We start from the raw sequence: 18,561 nt of genomic DNA, 5'->3' as shown, positions 1-18,561 counted from the left end.
CACTAGATAGACCTCAAATCAAACTTAATTTTTTAAAGCATTTTTCAAAGATTTTACTGCCAAGGCAAAACAGAAGGGCAAAACAAACTTTAGGGTGAGTAAGATAAAGGTAGCAAACTGGTATATTTCTGCTGGAAAGTCGGGAGTTCATTCTTAACTCATGTAAACCATCTGCAAAACAAGCCTCCAAACTTCCTTTGGGTTCAGTTCCTAGCAGCTAAAAACAGGGCTCCTTCTGTGATTCTCTGAAAAAATAGATACTGAAATTCCAAATAATATGGCATCTGTTTTCTAACTTAATTAATGCCAGAAACAGCACTAGAATTTAGGTCTTCTATTTCACCAGGCACACTAGTACACCTTTCAAGTTACTATATTTTTCTTCAGAACTTAAGTTTTAAGTGAAAGCAAAAGATAAAGCTGTTAGCAACTGTTAAGACACTGCAGAAAATGTGGGTAAACATGACTGATTTATTGACAGCTGTGAGCTCAAACACAAAATTCGGCAACTGAAGCATACTTATGAGAATACTTATGCTAAGTCCATATTATTTGTTATATACTACCTTGCTAATAGAAATTATTGTAATTTAGTTAAGATTTCTTAAATTAATAAATATGCTTAGTGACACCCCTCCTCCCTCTCTTTGTACATGTGAATACATCTGTACATAATCTAATGATTTAGCCTTACCAGTGCTGTCATCATAAACAACAGTAACTGTTTTCCACTTGAAGAACTGCACAAGGTCAAGGATGGCACGGCTGAGTGAAGAGAAATCTGGATAGAGGCTGACATAGAAGGAGTCCTTGTTGTCTGACACCTGATGTTTCCAGCGGGTCTGGATATGTGGAACACCCAAAGCGTTGCAGATGGATTGCACAGCATTAGCTGAAGAGCTATGGGATGGTCCGAAGATGGCAGCCACCCCAAGGGACAGCTGATCGCAGGCTGAAGAGGAGATAGAAGTCTGTCAATGATGAGAGGAAAGAAGGCAGTGTGCCAGAAGGTATTGCACAATTCACATTAAACAAAAGGCACTCCATGAAATATAACTGTATTGCTGACAGAGTTCCCTTCTTGTGTAACACACAGATTTCAACTTCAGAATACATTTCTAAGCTTTCACTATGAGCTGATTAATAGCAACACTTAACATCAAAACAGAGCTCAGCTCTGTTTAATAAACACTTCTGTCAGTGAAAGTGACAAAGTCCAGCAATTGTGTATCTTTTAAAAAGCAGTAACAAGAGAAGAGATTTATGCTTAGCTGCATCTTACATTTGGAAAAGGGCCATAAGGGACAGTATTCTAACCTAGGCTGTTCAAGTGTAATTTCTTCCTCAATCAATCAACATTATTTCTACTGAGATCTTAATTACTCAGAATTTTTATGTGTTAAGTACATTCTAGTTAAGTAGCAGGCAAATGATTAATTCCATTGAAATGGACATTTGAATTTCATTGAATCTGAAAAGCAGGCATGTTGACTAGAAAATTTTAAAGGTCAACATTTTCCTTAAAAGAAACTTAAATTGCTCTCTGTTAACAAAAAAAAAAAAAAAAAAAAATTAAAAAATCTGTGCTCCTTTTTAAACACTGGAAATAGTTTTGCTACACCTATATTAGTAGATAAAATTGGCCCTGAGAGCCACTGACGTGATACTGCTGCATTCAAGCAGCTGAAGTCTCCTCTTTCCAATACAGAGTGGCCCTATCTATGCTGTGTATTAGCAGTCTCTGGTCTCCCACAGTATGCTCCAGTATTACCTTGTAGGATATTAGCTGAGACATGCCAAAAAGAAGGCAGGAGAATTACTCAGTGCTGCAGAATGGTGTTTCAGCCCATGCCCTGCTCCTGTTTAGATCACTGCCATAGACATAACCTTTGTGAGTATGCTGTTCTGAAAATCAACAGATTCTGTCTTCTAAGAACACACCCTATTTGGTAAAGAGAAGTATGAAAAGTATCTCCCTAATCCAATCTAGATGTGATTATTTGTATGAGGTTTGATTAATTAATATTTTTACTCCACCATCAATGTTCCTGACAGCTGAGGAAACAAGCACTAGAAACACATCTTGTTGCATCACTTTTCTCAGCAAGTCAAAATTAATTGTTTTATTGTGCACATCCTTTTCAACATGATGAAAATATTGCTGTCTTTCAAGTGCATTCCAGAAACTGTGCTGGCACACCTTTTTATTACTGCAGAACACCGGTGGTTTAAATGAACTTCTCATATACATGCAGGATCTCCATTGCATTTCTGAGCATCAGATCAGGGCCTAAATGACTAGCTTGATAAAAAAAACATTTATGCTAATATTGCCCTTCCTAAGAGTAATCAACAAGCTTTATGCAAATGTCAGTAAATGGGATCACTAACAACAGCAATAGCTACCAGATGGCTTTTCAATGGGCTTTTTTCCCCTGTTTCTGAGATTTGAATAATGCAATGCTTTCACACATGATTTAATATGGCAGTGGATCTATCAGATGCATACCAATTTTTCTAGTGTATTGAGGAATATTTTGTTTCCATTTACATTATTCTTCACTGAAACAGTATCTTGGAAGTATCGTCTTGCCTTCAGGTTGCTCTTTCATGTAGTACCTTTAAAAATCCATTAATATTTAATCTATATTCAACTTCAAAAGTATGTGTTAACAAGAGGTCTAAACAGGCTATTTTTGATGCAGTGCCTGCCTGCTCACTAATAGACATAATCATGAACCACAAAATGAGTCAAATGCTTAAACCTCATTGTTAAAACTCTGCTGTGGAGCCATCATAATAAAATGAACCATTTTGTGTTAACCTTTAGCCTTTGATTCTGAACTAAAGCACCTGTCAGCACAAATGTAGTTGGCTGTATTGTGAACTGATGAAGCAAAAAGCTATTAGCACTGGAAGATTACACAGATTTTGATACAGCCTGACGAGCTACAAATAAAGAGTTGCATTCTCATCCAAGATGCAACTAGGAACAATGAATATATACAATCTATTCAATATATCCAATCAATGGCATGTTGCCATCCTAACTTCAGCTATTATAGTCCATCAAGAATTAACAACATAATATTAGGGCTAGCCTACACCTTCAAGCAAACCCCAAGTAAGGACTAAAAGTAGTCGTATTGTCTCATGAAAGGCTTAAAGAATTAAAGATTGTGGAACAAATTTCTCTGTTCTCTACATCCTCCCTTGGGAATGGAAAGAAACTGTCTCATTAAATTTCACAGGACTATGTGTGCTGGAGTCAGGAAGCAGTTGAATTTGGAAGATGAGGAAGACAATAGGAAGAAGAGGCCAGAATTAGGGATCAGCCCATTTATTCACTGTTGGCAGAGATGGAAAGGGAAAAGTAGTTTCTCTCTGAACCTGCATTAATCCATCATCCAAAACACCTGAATAACAATTCAAAAATACTTTGTTAAAAGTGTTGTTTGCATATTTCTACTTCCACACACTCTCCTTTGCAAAGAAACCATGTAGTTAGGCATAAATATTTAGGCCACAATATTCTTCATAAATCAAAGCATCTTACAATACCCAAACTGTGTGTGTTTCTGTACAAATATGGACACCATCTATTTTCATATCTAACAACAACAGTTGATATTATATTTGTTTATTTAGCAAATAAACAGGTAAAACAGGTTAGCAAGATTAACTCTATATGTTACAGCAAAAAAAGAAAAATTCTCGTAATTTCTAAACTGACTTTTAAAATCTGCATTGTATTCTACTTTAAAGATGTTCTTTATGTACATTCACCCTGACACAGCACCTTTTCCATGTGTAGCGTTTCTAATGTGGCATCAAATGTTTTAATTCAACTTAGCCCACCATAACACCAAAAATCCCTTATTGTATAAAGTTTTCAGTGTTCAACATTTGGGAGTGGCATGTTGGGACCAGATCTCTTTGCAAATTTAGGCTAGAAACCTGTCATAAGAAATGTAGGTTGATCTTGGATTCTTTCACCCTTCTTATTTATTGTTAAGGCTAACATTCATATGAAATTGGTTCTTCAGTTTATAAAAAATGTTTTTAAAGGACATGTAACTGCAAAATTCAATCCTACTGAGTTCTAACACCAGGCTTTGTATTTTCTCCTATAAATACATATTGAACTTGTTGGGGCTTGTACTTTCTAGGATATGGCAATGATGCAGTACAACTTGCATCTATTGTCATAGACTTGAATGTAAAGCAATCTGAAAACTTCAGTTTTTGTGAGAATCAACGATTTGAAAATTTAGGAAAAGTGTTCAGAATTATCTTTAGCTTTTAATTTTCTTTAAATAGATCATTTATAGTAAGGGGAAAACTGCTGAAGTCAGGCCTAGACATTTGGCTGATCACAATATTCTTAAGCACAGACTTAATATTTAGGCTTATTTTTATGCTGCGTTGACATAAAATGATCAAAATTACAACTACTTGTTCCCCTTTGAAGCCACACCTCACACATATCAGCCATTCATATGTTACAGGCATTTGTGAAGAAGTACTTAAAGGGACTGAATGCTTAAAACTGAATTGGAGCCTTCCCCCAGGCTTACTAGAACCTCGGGGCACTTGATGTTTTCCAGAACAAGGTCTGGAGACTGTGTTTCTTTACTCCAAAGGGGCTGGTATCAAAAAACTGTAGTCACAAAACTCAGAAAAATTTATTTCAGATTTAAAATATTTAAAGAAATAGCTTTTAGACAGGGGCTGTGGGAACAAAGGTGACAATATAATTATAATTATTGTAATTACATTATCATATTTATATTATATAGTTATAATTATAATATTATAATTAATAAATCTAAATATAATAAGACATTGACAATATAAATATTTTTTAAAAGGTGACAAAAGAATACAGCCTTCAAGGGGTAGTCTTTACTTTAAAGCAGTTCTTTCATATTCGCCAGAAACTTGTACCATCTCACTGCATATGGCTTTATTGGACAGACATTTTTTTCAGGTAGGTAAATCAAGTGACTCTTAGTTGCTCATTAAAAAAATTAAATATGCTAAAGGTTACCTTTTTTTGATGCCTCAAAACTGTCATAGAGATTTATCTTTTGGGTGTCATAAGTTAATGTGGTGTTTGGCAGAAGAGTTCTGTTTCTGTTGATTGTGTTCACAGCAAATCTGAAGGCTAGCTCTTCTGCTCCCATTGGACCAGATTCCACACACTCAAAAATGCCTCCTGGTATGGGAGAAAGAAGAAAAAAACCAAACCACTAGTAAGCTAAATTGGCATATAAGAACATGTTTAATCATCGCTTTCAGAAAAGATTCATCAGGCTGAAATTTTTAACTTAATAAACCTGATACAGTGCAACTCATGAAATTACCTCATGATTTTGGTGAGGTGTGGGTCAAACCATAAATAACCCAGCGACAAATCAAACTTACCTTAAAGAAAACCTGTTTGCTTTTTTTTCCAATACAACATTCATTTTACTATTATGAATAAAAAGAGTGTGGCATTATAAACTAACCACACTATTTAAAAGCAAAATAGGAGAGGGATGAAGAATATGTAATTATTCTTTTACACAGTTAAACCTAAAATGATTACATTTACCCCTTTAAGATCAACCATCACCTATGTGTGTGTGGCAAAGGGGAGGGAGATTTCTGGATTCTTGTTTTCTACTGTTCTAGACTTGTGATATAGCTATAATCAACTCAAGAGCTCACTGGAAATGCAACATTATAAAGGAGCTAAGATGTGCCAAACTGCCTCCAAAAATGAACATGTATACATATTCTAGCGTGACTGTGTGCCTGAACTGATAAATACATTGACCAAATGATTCAAATTTTGCTTTTTTGCACTAAGCCACAGGTACATGCTAACCTCAACCTCAGCAAATACAGGAATCTAAGCAACTACCCTCTGCATAAGCTCTATCATGCAACAAAAGCATCCCCAAACAAAACATACTGCCAGAGCAGGACATGCCTCAAATGGCAGGCAATTTCTAGAACACTTTTGAGCCAGCCTCAGTCTCAAATAAATATATTTCTGAAACAGTGCTGTGTTTCAGCTGTTCTTTTCTCATTAATGAGATATCATTGCCCATGAAATGTAAATTTATACATACTTTGGAGTAACACCATTTATTCTTGGGACTGGAAAGGCCAAAGATACAGTGTCAATAAAAATAATATGAAGATATGTCCTTACTATGGTGACACGGAGTGCATCAGAAAAACAGTCGGCATCCATATGGTCTCTTGGTCCTCATGCTAACAGCATCCATCAATACTAATGGACAGCCAATGGCCATCATCTGAGGATCGCTAATTACAAGCCAGATATCATATCTGTGCAAGCAATGCTTTTCATTTGCTTTCTTCTAGCTTGTGCTTATTCATTTCCAAAGTAACATTGCTACCTGGGTTTGTATTGTCTAAAGAAATTTACTCAGCACTCTGCTACTTTCTCAGCAAGAAGCTCTCCAAATCTGAATGTGCCGGAGCTGAGTCAGACTGAACTTCACAAACTACAGTCTATAAACAGTTTTGTTGAGCAGTCAAGTAGATAAACCATTTCTAAAGCAAAAAGAATGTGTATTTAGTTATAAACTCTCCCTTTCTGTTACTATTAAATATGAAAAGGCTTTTCAGTTTTGCAGACCTCCTGCCTCTTCCAACCTGTTCCTCACTACAGGATGGAGGTGGTAACTTTTTTCCTGCAGATGAGCCCCTAAATTCCTGGTGAGAACCCTAGGGGCAGATGCTCAAATAATTTTAATTTAAAAGCACAGGCACTAACTGAGATGAGATGTGACGTTAGTAATTTAAAACTGAGAATGAGGCACTGACGGGAGACGCAGATGCTTATGAAAAATGTAGATATCTAGGGAAATTATTCAAATTGATTAGGTATTGAATGTTTATCTAATCAGTAACCAATATTAACAATAGTTCAGAAGCTAAAGCAAAAAGGTAGGATAAGATTCAGGTAAATATAAGCCCAGTACATCTTTAAAACTGAAAAAAAATGACATTTATGTGCACAATAATGCAATATTAACATGAAAAGCAACCTACTGCTTTTGAAATTAATGAGGTACTTCGTTTGGGAAAACACAGTCTGATAGACAAGATTTTGTGCTGCTTAAGGCTTACAGCATCTAAACATTATAAATCAAGCTGTGACATATAGGAGGATCGTATTTTGATTTGGGGAAAATATTAAAAAATTGCTGCAGAAAGCTAAGAATCAGTGAATAAATGGCAAGTATAGATACTGAGAGACAAGGAAAATCAAAAGTTTTCATGCACATTAGGAAAATTAAGATAGATTTTATAGGTTTTCCTAAGGCATCTGGAAAGCAGTTATTCAAATGTATTTGAATAAACCAGTATCACACAAACAGTTATTAAAAAAAAAAATATTATATCCTAAGTTACAATGGATTCATAAAGATAAATAGCATTACAATGTCTCTTTCTTCTCCTTGAAATTTTTACACTGCAAGACTTCTTTAATTTCAGTGTGTCCGAAGCTCAGTACTATCTTCCTTCTTTATTCCTGTATTTTTCATTCTGCTCATTTCTAAATTCTTGAGATCAAGAATTCCATGTCAAAGATACAGCCCCTACTCTCAGTATAAGATAAAATTATAATGAAAATTTATTTTGACCTCTCATATCTGGGTAATTCCTTATGGTAGCAACAGTTTATCACATAATAAGACAATTTTATGAAGATGACAAAGTATCTATCTCCTGTGAGTGGCAACAACATGTAATTTCCCACATGCACCATTCAGTATTTTTCCCTCACTCACACAGTCTCTGTTCCTGAGATAAATGCATCCCCTGCAAAGCTGGCAGCATACAGCCTGTCTATCTCAGAGTTAATTACCATTCTTAAGGAAAAGGGAGGTAAAATAACCTGTTTCTGTTGTCCTGTGATTAGGATATTCTGCTAGGAGGAAGGAAAACATATCTTCTGATACCTGCTCTTGAAGATTTTCACATTTTACTAGGCAGACACTGAATTAAAAAGAAGAACCCTAGAGGAATATAGATTAGACCATATATTTGCAGTTTCCTAGTTGTTTGCTAACCTGTAGGATGTCAGCTTCAACTAGGCTCCTTTCATTTCAGTTTTACGCTACCTCTGTATCTGTCTGCTCAAGTAGCAGGGGAGGAACATCCCATAATTAAACATTTTGGATGTTGACAGGTGTAGGTTCATCTTAAACTTCACACTAAGAAGAGATTCAAATCAAGAGGTTCTCAAAATGCACCATCTTCTACTAATATGCAAAATGGCTGAAAATGCTGGGCTTCTCCGCAGTGAACAACAGCTGCTCGCTTTAGCCAACCCAATCCTGCACATGGGGCACCACCATTTTTTAACTGAACATCTGAGCAGTTCAGCTTGAACTCCCACACTAAGCAGAGCAGGAGCTTAGGCAGATACATGCCTGCATTCTGAATATCAGAATATAGTCACAAAACAGCTCTGCATTCTCCAGATGAAAACCCTTTTAAATGTTTGTGGAAGTCGGTGTTTCAGATACTTTCAGGATGCTCAGCAAAGGTACATAAATGAGTTCAGACATTGACAGGAATGGGAAGTTTTAAAGGGTGCTTCCTCCATTGCTGCATAAGATGCAAGTAGAAATTTATTTAATAACTTTAAACTCCCTTTGCCTTACCATCATGTTCCTGTGTTAGTTATTGAATATGTAAATAATAGCAAAAAAATACTTTGAGTGTTTTTAAAGTAAATGTGTAAATCCACTGGAAAGGAAATTAATAAAAAGGACTGGCTTTCCATTTCAGGTGTACTCAATTATAAAGGTATAGTCGTTTCCAGAAGCTGTTATGGCATACTGAGTCATGTTCCCTCCTAAGCAGGCTGTTCTTTACTGCTGTTGTACCTTGTATTCAGGATAGCCTTATTAATAATCAAATTGAGGAATGCACTGCATGCTTTCAGATAAGCAGACAGAAGAGTCATAAATCTTGCCATTGATATGTGGACGAGCAGCCAAGCCAATGCCTATCTCTGTCTAACAGCTTGAAAAATGCAGGTGTTGGGGTTTGTCTTATTCTCAACACAGCTGATAGACCTGTAATAGGCACAAACATCAGTTCTCATATACAACCAGCAGCACATCCTAGAGGAAAAGGCTGAATTTTCACTGCTACCTCAAAACAGAGACAGAAAACTTAAAAAGAGTAGCAAAGTGTGTATTTAATGCTTAGCTTGCTTTAATGATCTCATATACGACTTCTTCATTTACAATGTGAATGATATGGCAGTTCATCTCTGCCCTATAACAGTAACGCTAGGGAATATGGCATCACGTTGCTACAGCTCAATCTGTAGCTCGTGAAGTTTTATTGACTGTGTACAGTAGGTGACAGCTGTGTAGCTGAAAACTTCTTCAAGTTTTACTATCATGATAACCATTTAGCAAAAGCTGACTAGATTTTAGTAGTGATCAACACTTGAAGAATCACAGTAATGAGGAATGTTTAAGACAGGCCAGTCCAAGCTAGATATGCAAGAGCAATTGTAAAACAATCTTTAAATACTGTATCTTTTGGAGTGGTATCCATTATCTCCCATTAATCTTGATATACTAGAACTGCTTTTACTGAACCTGAAATTCACTAGGATTTTTCATCATAGTCATCACTATTAAAAACACATCTATATGACTATGTTACTTTAGCATAACCAATAGAAAATCAGTATAAAACTGATGAAGTAACAGTTTCTTCAGGAAAGAAACCACTGGAAAAAAATTGATAATAATATTTTATCAAAAAGGACAATATGTAGGGCCTAAAATAGTATGAGTAAGTAGGTGTTGTTTTCCAAGGAAAATCTGCTAGTTTTTTTTTAAAAATATACAAGTCCAAAAGAATTTGTTGTGAAGTTGTTTAAATGAAAAAGTCTGCATTTTCCACCAAAAATGTTTGAAGAATTGCTATTTTTAGTTCACAAGCCATCTTGACTTTCTCCAATTTTCAGATTATTTTCTCAAACAGGAAATCCAGAGGAAAAAAATAAATCAGTTTGCTACACATCTTGGCAAAAATTACCAAAAAAATGTAGGTTCTGCTATGAACTACCTAATTTCACAAATGATAGGATACCCATTCAGATGATTCAGCTTTCCATTTCTGTTCCACAAAAGGGTCATAGGTATTTTTCTTCCCATAACTCTTCCACTTTGGGGATCACTATCTTTTTTTGCATTATCGTCTCCATGTAATGCCTGATTAAACCCAGCAGAAAGTAGAAAACTGGCTTAACTACACAAAATCACTGATGAATACAAGTACCAGAACCAAGTTATTTGTAAAGCTTTCCTCCACTTACATATGGAAAACTTCTGAAGCAGATGTATGCCAGCCTGTGCTACTGTTACCTGCTTGAAATAATCCACATTCAAGCAAACCTCAAGTGTCCAAGTAGAACCACAAACAAGCAAAATAGCAAACCTGGTTGATACTACAGCAAAGGATTTTTCCTTGTTTTGTAATACAGCCCCAAGCTTCTTTCAGTAAAAATATATGCTATTTAATTACAGTAGCTACAAGCAATTTTACAATCTGTGCCCTCTGAAAAATTAAACCTTTAAATATATAACAGAAGGCCACATTACCTCGGATCATAATCTGACAAATCAGTTGAAATGAAGATTACAGTCTGCTTTAAAATACTGAACCTGAAATAATTCTTTTTCAATATCATTGCAAGTATATCACCTATATACACAAAATCAAGGCTTACATGGTTTTGAAATGTAAAATCACAAGAGAAAAATTTAAACACAAATATTCTAATCTAGATTCATCGACATTAATCATTATGGAAACAGAAAAATTAATCATAATTTAAATTTTAACTGTGATTTCCTTATATGAAGATATAAGATAAAGTTCCATTTTTTCTAATAGCAAAACAACAGTAAGATCTTGCACATACACACACTAGTTATTAATAGCTATAATTTATTAACATTATAGCCATATTATTGTATCATACACCAATCTGCTGTGAAGAAGAAGGTCTTTATTAATACATTATAAAATGTAAAATCAGTGACATTGTGGCATAAGCACCATTTTTTTAATGGTACTGTAACTTTAAAATCATGATACTGTAAACCTCTGTCTTAAGCAACATTAAAAAGGTGACCGTAACCCTGTTAAAAATTTGCTTTTATAAAAAAATTCTTACCCAGTAACATTTCTTCCAATCACTTTACTTTAAAAACAGATATGTTTAAATTATACCAATAAATTCATATGAAGTTATGTAAGTGTGAAATTATTTCTTCCTCCTCACCTCAGATCAATAATTTTGACTATGGTGCCCAGATCTAATCCTGATGTGACAAATATAAATCTCTTATTCTGATTGATTATTTTCCATTCAGAAAACATGAACTCTCAGACATCTTTAATTAACCTGGAAGTACAGGAGAAGGAGTAATGGCTATCTGTGATAAACAACTTTTATAAAAAGCTTTTCAAGAGAGAACCAAGAAAGTCTATCAGGTATTATACCATTAAAATATAAGCATATATCTGCTGTTTTCTAATTTTGAAATTGGCCATTTGGTAACTGGAGCCAATGATTACATAAGGTGGCACTACATGTAGAGCAATAAAAAGTCAGAAAGGTATTGAGAGTTCAGTGGATCCTAATTTACTGTCAACATTCCTAGAGATGAAAGCAATGGCTTTTTGGAAGTGTGAAGGAACTACAGTTCTCCAAATACAGGCATAGCCAGAAGGCAATGTAGAGGCTTATCCAAAAAAACAGTATCACTGATATGGTATGGATGATACTGGGAGCAGGAGGCATGGTAGGTGCTGTGCCCCAGTGACTGATCAGGATTGCTGGCTGAAGGCATTTTAGCACTAACCGAGCATGCTATGAGCTGTGCTGATAATCCTGTTTCAGATCCTGTTATGGGTTGGAAAGCTACAGAGGTGGTTCACAGACCACCATAAAGGTTGCCAGCTTACAAGTGTGCTTTCTGTAAGTACAGAACAAAATTACATCTTAGCCACTTCCATCTGGAACAAGATTTAAGAAAATTTCCCCACAATTATTGGAAAATCAGTGACATGTTTTGAAATGAGGCATGATTTAAGTTAAAAGCAGTTGTGGAATCATTTTTACAAAGGCATGATCAAAGAATCCTGCAAATCTTGCACTATAAAATGCATAGAAATATTACCTTCAACATCTAAGTTATCTATTGATTAACGGTTTAGTGTAGTTGCATGAAACTGGCAACTTTAAGACATGCTTCTAAAAGGATTTGAATTATCCAGATTTAAGACAAAATTATATATTTTGTGACTGCAATACATAAGAGGCTAAATATCCAGTCAATATTAGGTTTATCCTGTTAATTTAATATTACATTATATATCAAAACAGAAAGAGTTTGTTTTGTTTTTCTTAAATATGAGGAAATAATAGGGGGTAATACGAGGAAATAAATGTGGATCTGATTTGAAAAGCTTCTTTATCTTATAAAACTAGTGAAAAAGATTTTTAAAGGTGAGTACATACAGTTGATAAGTATCTTCAAAACTGTGTTTTAAACATAATTTGATGCATTCTAACATCTTTAAGCCAGATGTGAAAAATGCCACATGTAAGAACCTTGCCTTTCATCAGCACAGTGCCAAAGATGCTTTGAAAAGTTATAAATCAAATACTACAAAAAAAATATCACTAGACTAGAATGTGCATCATATTTATAAAACACTGATTCTGATAACATCTCTATGTTACTCCTTTCAGTCAGAATATGACTAAAGATGACAGGCAAAATAGCAAAATAAGAACACCTAAATACATTCATCTGCAGCGTTAGAACATACTTCCCACTTTAAGGATATACATTAGCTTCCTCTGACATGCTAAACAAATTATTACAGAATACACTTGATAATTTCAATACAATTATCACACTCATGTAACATTTAGTCTCTCTTGACTAGCAGTAACAAAAGGAAACAAAACACAAAATGAAATGTGACTATAAGAATGGCCTTGAGATTTTGCTAAAACGTGCTTCTCATTACTTTGGCTAACAAAATGTTTTAAACTGTTTTAACACACCTTTGTTTTCCTTTTTTTTTTTTTTTTTCTTTTCTAGAGGCAGCCAACACCCAGATAAAAAGCTTTTCGGTCTCCATGAAGAAAACATTTTTCTCCAAAACTTGTTTAAAGAAGATAGTATGCAAAATTAAATGCTTAAGTTTTACATAAATACTTTTACAAGGACCAGTCAGAAGTCTTACATCTGTTTATAGCTATTTACTGGGCAGTTAAAATCTTCAAACTTTCCTGCTTATAGGTTTGATGATACATTGCTGCTTATAGGTTTGAAGATATACAAATCATAACCCGTTTAATTTTATTTTAGAAAAAGTCATAAAATATATTAGAACACTGACAAAAACAGTTCCTTAACCTTCTCATACAGACCGTAGATAAATGCTAACATTGTTGCACTAGGTCAGAATTTTTTCTTTCCATCACACTGAATGTTATTCATCCATCTTCTCAAACATTGGTTTGTGTCTGAACTCATTTGAGAATCTAAACTGTACACAGACAATAAAGGAAAATTTATCCAGGTTTTCGTTTGCTTTTAAAATAAAAGAAGTGGCTTACTCATGAGAAATAAGTAGACATTAAAAAACTAAATTTGTTTTGAACCCACCTCCTACAATATTGTGTAATTTAATACTAATATGTCCACATGCAAAAGCTGGAGAAAAGGAATTTTTTTCTTTTCTTTTGGTTCAATTTTGTTTTAATAAGGTAAACCAAGAGTCAGGAAACAATGTAGGACACAGAGTCAGATCTTATCATTGTAATTTTTCAGCAAGGCTTAGAAAAGTTGCACACCTCATTTCTCTAAAGACATTCACAGAGCCTGTGGTTCAGCAGTTACCAGGAATCACTTAACAATTCTGTAGAAAGCTGAAGTTTCCCAGGAACTGTAGGCACCCAAGCATGTAGAGAAATACTGCAACATAAGAAGCTTGTACTAGTCTCCATCAACATATAAAGATGAAACAGAAAAGTTCCTAAGCTTCACAGAAGTCAGAAGGCTCTTAATTAGTAGAAGCGCAAAGCACAGCTTATGTGGAAAAACACCTTCAAAGAAATATACCACCTGTGATTTTATGGTTATTAAATATTTTTGAACAAACAACATGTTAAAGAGCTTGCCTATAAAGCAGAAAACAGATTCCATTATATTTTAAACTCTAAACCCATGTCCTTCACTGTTCAGAACAATGCCCTAACCAGAAGGCAATATACTGACATATAATTTTCAACTTAGATTAAAAGATAGGCTATCATATAGTCAGGAATTTTCAGTCAGCAAGAGTCAGAAAACAAGAGCAATCCTGAAGTTACCATATACTTCCATACACCTCTGCTAGGTATGAAATTGGAGTCAGCCCATGCTTGTTATCTAATCAATTTCTTGTAGAAAATGCTTAAATAGATGAGAAAGTCAGGGTTAGGACTCAGGCTTTCTTCCTACAGTCCCAGCTTGTAGCTTCTGACTTGCTTTCTTATTTGATCCTACACTTCCTCCCACAATACTAGTAAGCCTTTCTGGACTGGTGTTATATGGTTAAGGTCACTTTCTGCTTGCTCTTTTTGCTCAAGTAATTCTTAATGCATCTTCAGCATCAAATATCAGCATGTGCTAGCCAGAAGTACCTTCAGAGTGAACTCCCCGTTACCCAGATGATCCCACTCACCCTGCTATGACCCAGCACAGCAGCTAATTTAAAAGCAACAAAGTAAGCACTGCAGGATCCAGCAGATGAGAATCACATATGCATTATGATTTTTTTTTTCTTAAGAAAGAAATCCAGATTCTCACATTTAAGGCCCATATAAATCTTCAAAATAACTAGCTTACATTTCTCCTCTCCGAAAATATCAAGAAACAAAAAAGTTATTGCAAATACCCACAAAAGCTTAAATTACAACATGTCATAGATCAACTTTTCTCTTCAAATAAACAGTAGAGTACCCATTCTTATGGCCTGGACATTAAAAAAAAAAGGTCAATAAAAGTTTATTTGCAATCACAGAAGACTAAAACTTGGATCCTGCACATGGATATACAACAAAATTCCTGACCTGAGCTCTGCTGAATGTCATGACCTTTGTTAATGTAGTTGAAATTTGAGCATCTGGATCCCTGAGCAGAATCTTTTCCAAAAGTAAAATGTATGAAATATTATCACCAGCTTCAGAATTATTTTTTTTATTTTTAATGGTGAATATTTAAATATTCAGCAGCTTGTAGATATTTAAGTGATTTGAGCAGGTTCAAAAACCGCATTTTCACATTTTTATTCCTTATTTCAAGATTTTCACAGATGCAATCCTTAGAAACCTGAAACAATTCTTACAAAATGTATTATCTAAGTTAAGAGAGAGGAAAAGAAAAAGGATATAACTAGGCTTAAATACATGTATACACATGCACATATGTAACAGAAGAGATGCAAAGTACCAAGTATCATTCCATTAATAGTATGAACTGTATGTACTTTTCCCTGTCCACAGAATAATCCCTTTCATAAATGGTTTTCATTTTGTAATAGTTCTTAATAGTCATTCTTTTGCTAATGAGATAGTGTTTAAAATTCCATTGTGGAGGATGGTGCTACAACTGCTTATTTCAAAGGACCCATATTGTTATTATTTAGTGAAATAATTTTTCCTTCCACAGACATTTCAGACAAAAAGGAAGATTGTGGTATTTTTGCTGTGCATAGGCAAAGTAACATCTACAGAATCAATGAAAATTTGTTTCTTAATGGAAAAAAAGTAGAACTCTGTAAGTGTTCCTACATGATCCCTAAATAAGCAGAGGGAAGAACTGGTGAATCCACTTGTTTAGCAAAGACTAGAGGCAGTGTGGTTTTGTTTTCTAAGGACTTTTTACATGAAATACAAAATAAAGGTTTCTTGTCCTGCATATGGCACTATGAAGTGACAAAAATGAAGTTTTCCAGTTATTTTTATATTTCAGAAAATTATTTTTATTTCAGTTTGCTACTTCATGTTCTACATTATTTCATAGTAATGCATTACTATTTCTAACACTACCATGTTACAGTGCATTAACTAGAACAGTTTATTGTTTGCATTTCTTCCTTAAAGCTATTAAAAGATAGATTGTCTTCAGTACTGCTTGGAGCATTTAATCACCTTTTCAAAGTTTCCTGACTGTATTACAATTAAACAGTTTGAAATCATTGCTATAGAAATGCTGTGAAATAGCTGGAAAATTTACAATAGTCATAAAAGAATTAAAAAAACAATCTTTGAAATCAGACTGATGGAAAAGTTTTAAATGTGACAAATACTTTTTGTTGTTACATTTAATGATGTTTTCTTCAGTATTCAAATGTTCAGTTTCCAAAAATGTTTGAACTAGTTGCTTAGAAATTAAGTCATTATCTTTTCATCTTTTGCCAAAAGTATTGCTACTCTGGTTAAAATATGGTATGTGCTGCTACAGGATTATGGTTTAAATACTCCAAAGTAATTTTCAGAAGACTAAGATGGATTACTCAATATTATTTGGAAAAATCTTCACTGCTCCTGTCCTTAACAGAACAGCTGCATGAATTGCATAGAAATGGTTTCTGTATTCTCTCAATTATTCCCTTGTTGAATCTTCAGCCATGGGAGAGAAAAAAAATAAAAAAGTGCTGTACCATGAGTACAGAAACAAGCAAAGAGCATGAGCAAACAAGTATTAGGTGCTGATAATAAAAGTTCCAAGGAGCAAGAAAGATAGATTTGTAGTGAGATTGTTAAATGTTAATGTGAATAAGAGGAAGCTAGACAAAACAAAACAAAACAAAAAAGCTTCTTATCTTTGAAAGCAGAGATACTAGGTGTGTCTGCTGCTAGACTGTACAAATTTATTTTTAAAGTTTTAAAAATACATTGCTTCAGATTCCTTCAGCTCAGTTATTTTATGTTACACCAACAGTGAAACATACTACATCTTATAAAGTGACATAAGATAAATTATGCATCTGAGTATGCCTTATACAAACAAGGCATTAGCAGAAGAAATTAAGACATTGCTCTCCAAAGAAATTAATGAAATGTACTACAACTCCATAAATAATAAGAAATGTAATTATAAATGTAAACCTTCTTGAAAGCTTTTGCATGCTATTTATCTTCTAAATATTACACAAAAGATACACAAATTTTGTCACAGATTCATGTTCTTAAAGTCATCAATTAATATAAATATCAATAACAAGCATGTTAATGCATATGGAAGTTGAGTGCTTCAGAAACTGATAATTTGTGGCAGATTCACACAGAGAACAGGTTCTAGTGGGATCTTAAAGTAAACAAGCAAAAATATTTAATGAGGCACAAGAGGGTCTGTTTCAGTATGACACATTTCAGAGATACTGATTCACTTCTCAAGTGATAAACCAGTGGTGTTTAATTCACAGCCTCAGACACATTACTGGAGGGGCTGGGGAAAGTGTCATACAGAAGCAGAAGGTAAAAACATTTCATCTGAAGCACAGAGATACCGGGTACTTTACACTCCTCTCTCATTTGCAGTACATTTGGCTGTCATTTGTTTTTCTTAATAATTACCCAATTAATCTTTTCCATGAAAGGGAATTTTATATTCCTAATGACTGAGATGTGATCTAGATGTGCAAATGAAGCTTCCACAGTATATCCTTTCACTCTGTTTCTATCTATGTTCCAGAATTCAGCACTAGTATCTAGAGTTTGGGTTTAGATTGATCATCAATTATATTCAAATATTTTGTTTTGTTAAGTCTCTAAATGCTAAGAAGCTATTAGGTAATATGATAATTATGCTCTAAGAAGTTGTTCACTAATTCGATAATTAAATTTTAATTACTGAATTAGAAGCCTTTTGGGAAAAATAGAAAAGTTGTTTTGGCAGGAAAGCAGGAGTTATGTATCTCACCTTATCTGAACCCAATATATGGATTAAATATTAACCCTTATCTGAGATAAAGTAACTCTTTGTTTTTATTATCTCTTCTATATATTTTTAAATTATGTGGCCAAACTTCCAGGCAGATACATCTTTAACCAGAAAACTGTCTCATCTAGTGTGATCACAGTATTAATTTACTTTTTTATTCACAAGGTTATACTTCTAAAAGATTCTAAAATGCTTTAAACTGTTTTTTCCCCAGTAAAGACTTGTATTTGTTACAACAGACTAGACAGTAAAAATACTCCATGTTTTTCTTCTCATTTATATGGTTTAAGAAGAAATTATTTTTCTCATCCAGGCTTATTTTTTTTTAAACACCTCCACAGAGGAGACTATTTTTTCCAGAAGGAAAAAAATGTTCCATGAATCACAGGTATCATATAAAATGTTTTCTCAAGGAATGTATCTTGCAACTGAATCTGTCGGTGTCTAGCAAAAACAGTATCTTCACTGAAGACCACTCTGGTTTAGG

At 34.2% G+C, this 18,561-nt stretch overlaps 1 protein-coding gene across 1 annotated transcript in view; it reads right to left on the bottom strand.

The window, feature by feature from the left end:
* Positions 1-18,561, bottom strand: part of GRIK2 (glutamate ionotropic receptor kainate type subunit 2) — a 416,129-nt gene that overhangs the window by 276,508 nt on the left and 121,060 nt on the right. The window contains exons 3-4 of the mRNA XM_055811207.1: positions 5,051-5,218; positions 695-952 (exon numbers count right to left, since the gene is read on the bottom strand). Coding sequence (XP_055667182.1) covers positions 695-952; positions 5,051-5,218 — 426 coding nt within the window. The remainder of the gene's footprint in view (positions 1-694; positions 953-5,050; positions 5,219-18,561) is intronic.

The sequence above is a fragment of the Falco peregrinus genome, chromosome 7 (assembly GCF_023634155.1).
Source record: "Falco peregrinus isolate bFalPer1 chromosome 7, bFalPer1.pri, whole genome shotgun sequence".
Lineage (NCBI taxonomy): Eukaryota > Metazoa > Chordata > Aves > Falconiformes > Falconidae > Falco > Falco peregrinus.
This window is presented reverse-complemented; position numbering and strand designations above follow the sequence as displayed.